At 38.8% G+C, this 13,087-nt stretch overlaps 1 protein-coding gene across 2 annotated transcripts in view; it reads left to right on the forward strand.

Annotated features, from left to right (window-relative positions):
- The first annotated feature begins 852 nt into the window (after positions 1-852).
- The window catches only part of LOC105471064 (solute carrier organic anion transporter family member 6A1), a 139,716-nt gene continuing 127,481 nt past the window's right edge, over positions 853-13,087 (forward strand). Inside the window, exon 1 of one of the 2 annotated variants that reach the window (XM_011723402.3) lies at positions 853-1,412. In XM_011723402.3, coding sequence (XP_011721704.2) covers positions 1,034-1,412 — 379 coding nt within the window. In that variant the 5' untranslated portion in view covers positions 853-1,033. The remainder of the gene's footprint in view (positions 1,413-13,087) is intronic. The other variant, XM_011723401.3, reaches the window with a different exon arrangement.

A 13,087-nucleotide genomic window follows, 5' to 3' on the forward strand; every position in this document is an offset into this window, starting at 1 on the left:
GTCCGTGGTTCTTAATTCTTCGTTCCCTGGTCTACCAGGCCAGCACTATTGGAGCAGCACAGAATCTTGTTGAAGAGCTGAATTGGTTTTGGCAACACAATGTCCAATCCATAGGAGAGAAGATAGTGCCACCTATCCTGGAAAGTCACCCTCCACATATACATGGCCTAAAGAGCTTATATATCAGCCTAAGAAAAGAAAACCAATAAGAAGTTGCATTTTCCTTAAAAAAAAAAAAAAAAAAGCCACGTTTCATATCCTACTACTCTTCTACCCTTCACTTACATTCTTTCTCTTCTATAAACATTTTTTACCTGAAAAAATAATCCTCTGGTTCTCATGCCCTCATTTAAGGTGGAAAATAATAATCTTTTCTGTTCTTGAGTTGGGATAGGGTTTCTAGGACAATCATTTCTATGTGTAAAACACTTCACTTAAGGACATTCATTTGGACATTGATTTCTGATATTTGTGCCTCCAAATCTTTTACTGTGGTGAAATTTTTTGTTTGTTTGTTTGTTTGTTTTTCCAATGTCTTCTGCTCTCTCCTGGTCCTTCAACAATTTTCAGGTTGTTTCTAGTGAGATATTTCCGTTGGAAAGCCACCACAATAAAGTAATTCTGGGGAAACCGGGGACAGACAGTTCCACTTTTTTTTCCATGCTTCGTAATGAGTATTATTTAATAAATAAGTACTGGCAATCTTTGACTGCCATTAAAATTACTCTGGTGCTCCTTGTCTGTGTTAGCAGTTATCAAAACCTACTTGTAGCATTTTTTTTTTTTTTTTCCCTTTCGCACGTGGAAGAAAAGAAGGAAAAAAGCCTTGGAAGTTCTCAACTGTCAACCCCCTGCGAGGACGTTTGCCTCCTGCCCTAGGAGAAACGTTCGCTCCGGAGGCTTGGGCTGCGGAGCCCGTTGTGGCCACTGAGTCCTTCGACGCCCTCGCCAGGCTGGCCTTTGGGTTGGCCCAGACAGGACGGGCTGCAGAGAGCACTTGGGCCGCGTCGCCAGGAGGCGCCCAAAGTGAGCCATGCCCGAAGACGTCGCCCGGCGCTCTGAGGACCAGTATGAAGTCCCAGGAAGAGTAGAGCCGCGGGAGGCCGCACGGGCCCGGCCTGCTAAGGACTGGAGGGCCAGGGAATCCCCGAAGTCCTCGAAGTCCTCAAAGTCCTCGAAGAAGTTGGGGAAAAAATACCGGTATCTGAGACTACTTCCAGAGGCCTTGATAAGGTTCGGCGGTTTCCGAAAAAGGAAAAAAGACAAGTCCTCAGTTTCCAAGAAGCCGGGAGAACTGGATGACAGTTCGGAGCAGCCCTGTGGTTTGGGCTGTCTAGTCAGCCCCTGCTGTGAGTGTTGCAATAACATTTGCTGCTTCATGGTTTTCTACTGCATCCTCGTCTTATGTCAAGGTGAGCCTGAAGGACGCGGGGTGTTGTGGCGAGGGCAGCAGGGGGCCGCACCGGAGGAGGTGGGAGAGGGAGGATGGCAGAGGACGCCCTGGGGTGGCCCAGCCTGAGGCTGCTGTCTGACTTCTCAAGGCGTTGTCAGATCAAAGTTTAGCCACCAATGGGTTTACCTTGCCCGCTGCCTAGACAGAGCAGATTTATCAAGAAAGGGAAATTGCCATGGAGAAAGAGTAAGACACGCAGAACCGGCTGTGCGGGAGACCAGAGTTTTATTATTGCTCACATTAGTCTCTCCAGCATTCTGGGATGGGATCAGAGTTTTTAAAGATAATTTGTCAGGCAGCTGCTCGGAAACTGGGGAGTGCTGATTGGTCAGGTTGGTCAGGAACCTGTCTAAGGTTCCTGGGGATGTCCTAGTGGGGCCGAAGTCAGGTTTTCTTGCCATCTTCTGTTCCTGGGTGGAATGGCAGAAGTAGCTGACCCAGATTGCCAGTCTGGGTGGTATCAGTTCATCCATCCAGTGCAGGGTCTGCAAAATATCTCAAGCACCAATCTCGGGTCTTACAATAGTGATGTTTTCCCTGGGAGCAATTTGGGGAGGTTCCGACTCTTGGCGCCAGAGGCTGCATGACCCCTAACCTTAATTTCTAATCTTATAGCTGATTTGTTAGTCCTGCAAAGGCAGATTAGTCCCCAGGCAAGAAGGGGATCTTTTCACAAAAGGGTTATTATCAATTTTGTTTCAGAGTCAAACCATGAAATGAATTCCTTCCCAAAGTTAGTTCGACCTAAGCTCAGGAATGAACAAGGAGTTTAAATCCCAGGAATGAACAAGGAGTTTAAAGGTTAGAAGCAAGGAGGAGTGGATTAGGTCTGATCTCTTTCACTGTCATAATTTCTTCAGTTACAATTTTTGCAAAGGTGGTTTCAAAAACAGGTTAACCGGCTGGGAGGAGCTTCGGTGCCTCACCTCCTCCAGTACCTGATTTGGCACAGTCCATCCTACACATTGTGGGTGATGAGGGCCAGGCTTCCAGATAGCCGGCTGCAGAGAGGTGTTGTTGAGTCATTTATCGTTGTTTGTCACCAACTCTGAGAAGTTCTGGGCTGAATCACCTGGAGTTTAAAATAAAGTTGAAAACGGTGTCTATGATCATTGAATGGTTTCTGCTCCTGCTCATAAATTTGAGACATTCTGACTCAGCCACTGTGTATTGGATCTTGTTTCCTCATCTATGAATTTATACCAGAGAACCTAAACTTGAGGGTGTTATTTTTGCTTATATATTTTGAAGAAGGTGAATTTGAACACCTTTAGACCCGGCATGCTTCTCTACTTGGCCACAGCTCTCACCTCCCCTATTACATCAAGATTCTTTACTAGCCTCTTTTCAATGATGGCATTGGAATTTGACAAACCTGTTCTCTTTTTTGCTCTAAGATGCTAGGTCTAAGTAAGTGCAATCAGAAGGCTGTACGTGGTAAGACCCATATTAGAAAAACAAACACATAGTCATCGAGTTTGTCTTGAGATCATCAAAGAAGTTTCTTAGAAGAACAAGCATTTGAACCTTGCCTTTATAGTTAGGTACAGTTTTGAAAGTCAGAATGAAGTTAAAGAGTATTTGTTGAATAGGGAAGCGAGTTAATGAATCAGTGTTTTGTTTTAGAAAGGCTTGTTTCACAACGGTGAATGACAAGTTTGGCCAGATAATGGTTTCATCTAGGCACCATAAGGGGGTAATTATATTTATATTATCCATCATGTCTCCTTAGTGCTGAGGTATAGAAGACACTCAATAAATACGTATTCAGTGCATAAATGAATTTTAAAAGGAAGGAAAAGACAGATTATGCCTAGATTATGAAGGCCTTTAAATACCAGACAGAATTCTGAAAGGATATAAAAGGTATTTACTTCCCACTCTGTTGGATCATGAGTAAGGTGCTTTGCAAGTATTATCTAATTTAGTGTAATCCCCTTATTATATGGGTAATGAGGAGCCATTGAAGGTTTCTGAACAAGTGATTGACAGTATATGGTTTTAGCTCTGTAACTTAACTGACTTCATATAGGTAGTTAGCTCAGTTTGGTATAATATTGAGTCTTCCATTCATAAAAATGGTATATTTCTTCATTTTTCTATTTGTCAATTGATCTATTTTTAGTTACATTGTAAACAATTTTAAAATCATTTCAAACACGCAAAAGGAATGCAAAGGCAGTACAAACAATACCTGCTTCCCTGCGAGTGAACCAGATTCTTCATCTGTTAACATTTTACCACATTTGTTCCTTTACCTTCTCTTTCCCTATACATGTCCACTTTTTCAGACATGGTGCACCATTACTGCTAACTACTCCAGTGTGCAACTTCCCAAAGTGAGACACTCTCTTACATAACCATCATACACTCCTCACAGACAGGAATATCAGTACAATACTACCATCCAATTATGAACTGGTGGTCCCATCCAGATATTGCCAGCTGTCTCAATATTGTCTTCTTTTCATTTTGAGGCCAAAATTCTATACAGGGACATATGTTGCATTAAGTTGTCATATTTTAGAAGTGTTCTTTAATCTGTAACACTTCCTCATATTTTCTTCTTGTGTCTTATGTCCTTGGAAGTCTTACAGAGTATGGCTTTGTTTGTAGTGCAGGATGAACTTCAATCTGGGTCTATTTGATGTTTCCTTATGACCAGACTCAGACCTTTCTTCCCTCCCTTCCTCTCTTCTTCTCCCTCTCCCTCCATCCTTCCTTCTCCTTTATTTAGATACACTTTACATATAATAAAATTCACACTTTTCGAAGTATGTCATTCAATGAGTTTTAGTAAATATGTACAGACATGCAACCACCAATGCAATCAATTTTATTATTTATTTATTTAATTAATTTTGAGACTGAGTCTACTGAGTCTTGCTCTTGTTGCCAGGCTGTAGTGCAATGATGTGATCTTGGCTCACTGCAACCTCTGCCTCCCTGTAGTTGGGATTACAGGTGCCTGCCACAATGCCCGGCTAATTTTTTTGTATTTTTAGTAGAGACGGGATTTCACTATGTTGGCCACGCTGGTCTCAAACTCCTGACTTCAGATGATCCACCCACCTTTGCCTCCCAAAGTGCTGGGATAACAGGCATAAGCCACCGTGCCTGGCCAATGCAATCAATTTTAGAACTTTTCCATCACACTAAAAGTTTTTTCATACTCCTTTGCAGTCACTTGCTGCTCCTACCTCCTGCCTTAGGTGACATTAACCTGCTTTCTGTCATTAGAGTTTTGCATTTCCTAAAATTTAATATACATGGAATCATACAGTTTCTAGTTTTTTTTTTTTTTTATTTCTGGCTTCTTTTAATAGCTTTATGGTTTTGAGATTCATTCATGTTGTTGTGTGTATTAACAGTTTGTTCTTTTTTATTGTGAATAGTATTATCGAATGGAATTTTATCCACTATATCCACTCAGTAGTTGATGGACAGTTGGTTTGTTTCTATATTTTTTTGACTACTATAAATAATGCTGTTAAGAGGAATTGCATATGCATATTTGTGTGGACATATGTTTTTGTTTCTGTTGGATAGATAACTAGGAATAGAGTTGCTGGGCTATATAAGTATTTAAGTGTACCTGCTAGAAACTGCCAAATTACAAAGTGGCTGTACCATTTGCAATCCTACCAGTCAGCAATATATGAGTTCCAGTTCCACATTCTTATTAATAGTTAGTATTGTCAGTTCTTAACATTTTAGCTATTCCAGTGATTGTCTAATGGGATCTCACTGTGATTTTTTTGTTTTTTTGTTTTTTTTGTTTGTTTGTTTTTTTGAGACGGAGTCTCGCTCCGTCGCCCAGGCTGGAGTGCAGTGGCCGGATCTCAGTTCACTGCAAGCTCCGCCTCCTGGGTTCACGCCATTCTCCTGCCTCAGCCTCCCGAGTAGCTGGGACTACAGGCACCTGCCACCTCGCCCAGCTAATTTTTTGTATTTTTTAGTAGAGACGGGGTTTCACCGTGTTAGCCAGCATGGTCTCGATCTCCTGACCTCGTGATCTGCCCATCTGGGTCTCCCATAGTGCTGGGACTCACTGTGATTTTAATTTCATTTCCCCAATGACCAATTGTCTTGAACATCTGTTTATATGCTTTTTATCCATTTGTGTGTCTTTGCTTGTGAAGTGCCCTTTAATAAATTGGGTTGTTTCTCTTATTACTGAGTGTAGTGTTCTTTATACAATCTGGATGCAAGCCTTTTGTTGAATAAATATTTACAAATATTTTCTCCCAATCCGTGGTTTGCTTTTGAATATTTTTCTGTGTCTTTTTGATGAAACAAGGATTCAACTTTCAACTTTGATGAAGTATAACTTATTAATCTTTTCAGTGATTCATTCTTTTTGGCTTTTATCATGGAAACTATTGCCTAACTCAATGTCATGAAGGTTTTCTACTTTGCTTTTTTCTAGAAGTTTTACTGTTTAACTCTCATGTTTAGGTCTCTGATCCATTTTGAATGAATTGTTTTAGTGTATGAAAGGATCAAGTTTAAAATTTTTTTCATATAGAAAAAAATGCTTTATTCCAGTATAGTTTACTGAAAACAGTGCCGTTTAATCCATTAAATTATCTTGGTAGTTTTGTGGAAGCTCTGATCTCTTTCTGAGTCTATTTAGAGGCTTTCTATTCTGTTCTATTTTCCTAATACATCTATACTTATGCAAATACTATATTGCATTGGTTACTGTAGCTTTATTATATGCATTAAAATCAGGTATCCTTTTGACTTCATTCTTTTTAAAAGTTGTTTTGGCTATTCTAGATCTTTGCTTTTTCATATAAATTTTAGAATAAATTTGTCAGTTTCTATAAAAAAGTTACTGAGATTTTGTTGACTCTATAAATTTGGAGAAAATTGACTTCTTAACGATAGTAAGAGTCCTGGTGACTGAACTTGCTGGATATATCATCTTCATTTACATCTTCTATCCTGCATCTTTGTTCAATTAACCTATTAAGTTACAGAAGCCATTTTTTTGCAGACTCCTTAGGATTTTTTAATATATATGAATTCTGTGAATAAGGACAGTTTTACTTCTTCCCAATCTGTTTGTTATTTTTGTTGTTGTTGTTACGATTTGTTATTTTATTCCACGGGCTAGGCTCCCTGGTACAATGGTCAATAGAAATTAGGAAAAGCAATGTTCATTGATATTTTTCTGATTTTTAGATAGAAAAAATTCAGCCTTTCACAGTTAAATGTGTTAACTGTAGGTTTTATTTTTTAAGATTCCTTTTGTCAATTTAAGGATATCTCTTCTTTTATTAGTTTACTGAGAATTTTTTGTCATTAATTGGTGTTGAATTTTATCACATGCTTGTTCCTGCCTCTATTGAGATATTCATAGGAAAAATTTGTTCTATTAATATGATATATTGCATTTTTTGATATTTGTATATTTGACAACCCTTGCATTCCTAGGATAAGCCCTTTTTATTGGATTATTGTCTTTTTCTGCATATTGCTAGATTTAATTTGCCAAAATTTTGTTAAAATTTTTTGTTTCTATGAGAGTATTGTTCTGCAGTTTTCTTAGAGTATTTTTGTCTGTCTTCAGTAGCAGGTAATAGTAGCTTCACTAAATTAATTGGGATGTTTTTCCCCTTCTTATCTTTCCTCCTCATTTTTTCTGAAAGAATTTGTGCAGCATTATGTACCCTTTGTGTAGTATATTTTTTAAATACACTTTAAGTTCTAGGGTACATGTGCACAATGTGCAGGTTTGTTACATAGGTATACATGTGTCACGTTGGTTTGCTGCACCCATCAACTCATCATTAACATTAAATATTTCTCTTAATGCTATCCCTCCCCCAGTCCCCCACCTCCCCACTGGCCCAGGTGTGTGATATTCCCCACCCTGTGTCCAAGTGTTCTCATTGTTCAGTTCCCACCTATGAGTGTTTGGTTTTCTGTCCTTGTGATAGTTTGCTGAGAATGATGGTTTCCAGCTTTGTCCATGTCCCTGCAAAGGACATGAACTCATCCTTTTTTATGGCTGCATAGTATTCCATGGTGTATATGTACCACATTTTCTTAATCCAGTCTAGCACTGATGGACATTTGGGTTGGTTCCAAGTCTTTGCTATTGTGAATAGTGCCACAATAAACATACGTGTGCATGTGTCTTTATAGAAGCATGATTTATAATGCTTTGGGTATATGCCCAGTAATGGGATGGCTGGGTCAAATGGTGTTTCTAGTTCTATATCCTTGAGGAATCTTCCACAATGGTTGAACTAATTTACACTCCCACCAAAAATGGAATGCATTCCTATTTGTGCACATCCTCTCCAGCATCTGTTGTTTACTGACTTTTTAATGATCGCCATTCTAACTGGTGTGAGATGGTATTTCATTGTGGTTTTGATTTGCATTTCTCTGATTACCAGTGATAATGAGCATTTTTTCATGTGTCTGTTGGTTGAATAAATGTGTTCTTTTGAAAAGTATCTGTTCATATATCCTTTGCCCACTTTTTGATGGGGTTGTTTGTGTTTTTTCTTATAAATTTGTTTAAGTTCCTTGTAAATTCTGAATAATAGCCCTTTGCAGATGGGTAGATTGCAAAAATTTTCTCCCATTCTGTAGGTTGCCTGTTCACTCTGATGGTAGTTTCTTTTGCTGTGCAGAAGCTTTTTAGTTTAATTAGATCCCATTTGTCAATTTTGGCTTTTGTTGCCATTGCTTTTGGTGTTTTAGTCATGAAGTCCTTGCCCATGCCTATGTCCTGAATGGTATTACCTAGGTTTTCTTCTAGAGTTTTTATGGTTTTAGTTCTAACATTTAAGTCTTTGATCCATCTTGAATTAATTTTTGTACAAGGTGTAAGCAAGGGATCCAGTTTCAGTTTTCTACATATGGCTAGCCAGTTTTCTCAGCACCATTTATTAAATAGGGAATCCTTTCTTGTTTTTGTCAGGTTTGTCAAAGATCAGATGGTTGTAGATGTGTGGTGTTATTTCTGAGTGCTCTGTTCTGTTCCATTGGTCTTACATCTCAGGGATAGAGCTGACTTGACTATGGTGGATAAGGTTTTTGATATGCTGCTGGATTTGCTTTGCCAGTATTTTATTGAGGATTTTCGCATCGATGTTCATCAGGGATAATGGTCTAAAATTGTCTTTTTTGTTGTGCCTCTGCCAGGCTTTGGTATCAGGATGATGCTGGCCTTATAAAATGAGTTGGGGAGGATTCCCTCTTTTTCTATTGATTGGAATAGTTTCAGAAGGACTGGTACCAGCTCTTCTTTGTACCTCTAGTAGAATTCAGCTGTGACTCTGTCTGGTCTTGGACTTGTTTGTGTTGGTAGGCTATTAATTATTGCCTCAATTTAAGAGCCTGTTATTTGCCTATTCAGATATTCAAATTCTTCCTGGTTTAGTCTTGGGAGAGTGTAAGTGTCTAGGAATTTATCCATTTCTTCTAGATTTTCTAGTTTATTTGTGTAGAGGAGTTTATAGTATTCTCTGATGATAGTTTGTATTTCTGTGGGGTCGGTGGTGATATCCCCTTTATCATTTTTTATTGCGTCTATTTGATTCTTCTCTCTTTTATTCTTTATTAGTCTTGCTAGCGGTCTATCAATTTTGTTGATCTTTTCAAAAAACCAACTCCTGGATTCATTGATTTTTTGGAGGGTTTTTTGTGTCTCTATCTCCTTCAGTTCTGCTCTGATCTTAGTTATTTCTTGCCTTCTGCTAGCTTTTGAATGTGTTTGCTCTTGCTTCTCTAATTCTTTTAATTGTGATGTTAGAGTGTCAATTTTAGATCTTTCCAGCTTTGTCTTGTGGGCATTTAGTGCTATAAATTTCCCTCTACACACTGCTTTAAATGTGTCCCAGAGATTCTCGTATGTTGTATCTTTGTTCTCATTGGTTTCAAAGGTTTCAAAGAACATCTTTATTTCTGCCTTCATTTCGTTATGTACCCAGTAGTCATTCAGGAGCAGGTTATTCAGTTTCCATGTAGTTGAGCAGTTTTGATTGAGTTTCTTAGTCCTGAGTTCTAGTTTGATTGCACTGTGGTCTGAGAGACAGTTGGTTATAATTTCTGTTCTTGTACATTTGCTGAGGAGTTCTTTACTTCCAATTATGTGGTCTATTTTGGAATAAGTGTGATGTGGTGCTGAGAAGAATGTATATTCTGTTGATTTGGGGTAGAGAGTTCTGTAGATGTCTATTAGGTCCGCTTGGTGCAGAGCTGAATTCAAGTCCTGGATCTCTTTCTTAACCTTCTGTCCCGTTGATCTATCTAATATTGACAGTGGGGTGTTAAAGTCTTTCATTATTATTGTGTGGGAGTCTAAGTTTCCTTGTAGGTATCTAAGGACTTCCTTTATGAATCTGGCTGTTCCTGTTTGGGCGCATACATGTTTAGGATAGTTAGTTCTTGTTGCATTAATCCCTTTACCAATATGTAATGCCCTTCTTTGTCTTTTTTAATCTTTGTTGGTTTAAAGTCTTTTTATTCAGAGACTAGGTTTGTAACCACTGCTTTTTTTTTTTTTTTCTTTCCATTTGCTTGGTAAATATTCCTCTATCCCTTTATTTTGAGCCTATGTGTGTCTCTGCATGTGAGATGGGTCTCCTGAATACAGCACACTGATGGGTCTTGACTCTTTATCCAATTTGCCACTCTGTGTCTTTTAATTGGGACATTTAGCCCATTTACATTTAAGGTTAATATTGTTATGTGTGAATTTGATCCTGTCATTATGATGTTAGCTGGTTATTTTGCCCACTAATTGATGCAGTTTCTTCACAGCATCAATGATCTTTACAACTTGGCATGTTTTTGCAGTGGCTGGTACTGGTTTTCCTTTTCATGTTTAGTGCTTCCTTCAGGAGCTCTTTTAAAGCAGGCCTGGTAGTGACACAAAATCTCTCAGCATTTACTTGTCTGTAAAGGATTTTATTTCTCCTTCACTTAGTTTAGCTAAGCTTAGTTTGGCTGGATATGAAATTCTGGGTTGAAAATTCTTTTCTTAAAGAATGCTAAATATTGGCCCCCACTCTCTTTTGACTTGTAGGGTTTCAGCCGAGAGATCTGCTGTTAGTCAAATGGGCTTCCCTTTGTGGGTAACCTGACCTTTCTCTCTGGCTGCCCTTAACATTATTTCCCTCATTTCAACCTTGGTGAATCTGACAATTATGTGTCTTGGGGTTGCTCTTCTCATGGAATATCTTTATGGTGTTCTCTATATTTCCTGAATTTGAATGTTGGCCTGTCTCAATAAAATACTGGCAAACTGAATCCAGCAGCACATCAAAAAGTTTATCCACGACGATCAAGTTGGCTTCATCCCTGGGATGTAAGGCTGGTTCAACATATGCAAATCAATAAGTGTAATCCATCATATAAACAGAACCAAAGACAAAAACCACATGATTATCTCAATAGATGCAGAAAAGGCCTGTGACAAAATTCAACAGCCCTTCATGCTAAAAACTCTCAATAACTAGGTGTTGATGGAACATATCTCAAAATAATAAGAGCAATTTCTGAAAAACCCATAGCCAATATCATACTGAATATGCAAAAACTGGAAGCATTCCCTTTGAAAACTGGCACATGACAAGGATGCCCTCTCTCACCACTCCTATTCAATATAGTATTGGAAGTTCTGGCCAGGGCAATCAGGCAAGAGAAAGAATTAAAGGGTATTCAATTAGGAAAAGAGGAAGTCTAAGTGTCCCTGATTGCAGATGACATGATTGTATATTTAGGAAACCCCATCATCTCAGCCCAAAATCTCCTTAAGCTGATAAGCAACTGCAGCAAAGTCTCAGGATACAAAATCAATGTGCAAAAATCACCAGCATTCGTATACACCAAGAACAGACAAACAGAGAATCAAATTATGAGTGAACTCCCTTTCACAATTGCTTCAAAGAGAATAAAATACCTAGGAATCCAACTTACAAAGGAAGTGGAGGACCTCTTCAAGGAGAACTACAAACCACTGCTCAATGAAATAAAAGAGGACTCAAACAAATGGAAGAACATTCCATGCTCGTGGATAGGAGGAATCAATATTGTGAAAATGGCCATACTGCCCAAGGTAATTTATAGATTCAATGCCATCCCCTTCAAGCTACCAATGACTTTCTTCATGGAATTGGAAAAAACTACTTTAAAGTTCATATGGAACCAAAAAAGCCTGCATTGCCAAGACAATCCTAAGCCAAAAGAACAAAGCTGGAGGCATCACGCTACCTGACTTCAAGCTATACTACAAGGCTACAGTAACCAAAACAGCATTATACTGATACCAAAACAGAGATATAGACCAACGGAACAGAATGGAGCCCTCAGAAAAATTACCACACATCTATGGCCATATGATCTTTGACAAACTTGACAAAAACAAGAAATGGGGAAAGGATTCCCTATTTAATAAATGGTTCTGGGAAAACTGGCTAGCCATATGTAGAAAACTGAAACTGGATCCCTTGCTTACACCTTATACAAAAATTAATTCAAGATGGATCAAAGACTTAAATGTTAGAACTAAAACCATAAAAACCCTAGAAGAAAACCTAGGTAATACCATTCAGGACATAGGCATGGACAAGGACTTCACGACTAAAACACCAAAAGCAATGGCAACAAAAGCCAATATTGACAATTGGGATCTAATTAAACTAAAACGCTTCTGCACAGCAAAAGAAACTACCATCAGAGTGAACAGGCAACCTACAGAATGGGAGAAAATTTTTGCAATCTACCCATCTGACAAAGGGCTAATATCCAGAACTTACAAGAAACTTAAAAAAATTTACAAGAAAAAAATCAAACAACCCCATTAAAAAGTGGGCGAAGGATATGAATAGACGCTTCTCAAAAGAAGACATTTATTCAACCAACAGACACATGAAAAAATGCTCATCATCACTCGCCATCAGAGAAATGCAAATCAAAACCACAATAAGATACCATCTCACAGCAGTCAGAATGGCGATCATTAAAAAGTCAGTAAAGAACAGGTGCTGGAGAGGATGTGGAGAAATTGGAATGGTTTTACACTGTTAGTGGGACTGTAAACTACTTCAACCATTGTGGAAGACAGTGTGGTGATTCCTCAAGGATCTAGAACTGGAAACATCATTAGACCCAGCCATCTCATTACTGGGCATATACCCAAAGCATTATAAATCATGTGGCTATAAAGACACATGCACATGTATGTTTATTGTGGCACTATTTACAATAGCAAAGACTTGGAACCAACCCAAATGTCCATCAATGCTAGACTGGATTAAGAAAATGTGGTACATATACACCATGGAATACTATGCAGCCATATAAAAGGAAGGGTTCATGTCCTTTATAGGGATATGGATGAAGCTGGAAACCATCATTCTGAGCCAACTATTACAAGGTCAGAAAACCAAACACCGCATGTTCTCACTCATAGGTGGGAACTGAACAATGAGAACACTTGGACGCAGGGTGGGGAACACCACACACTGGGGCCTGTCATGGAATTGGGGGAGTGGGGAGGGATAGCATTAGGAGATATACTTAATGTAAATGACGAGTTAGTGGGTGCAGCACACCAACATGGCACATGTATACATGTGTAACAAACCTGCACGTTGTGCACATGTA

The sequence above is a fragment of the Macaca nemestrina genome, chromosome 6 (assembly GCF_043159975.1).
Source record: "Macaca nemestrina isolate mMacNem1 chromosome 6, mMacNem.hap1, whole genome shotgun sequence".
Lineage (NCBI taxonomy): Eukaryota > Metazoa > Chordata > Mammalia > Primates > Cercopithecidae > Macaca > Macaca nemestrina.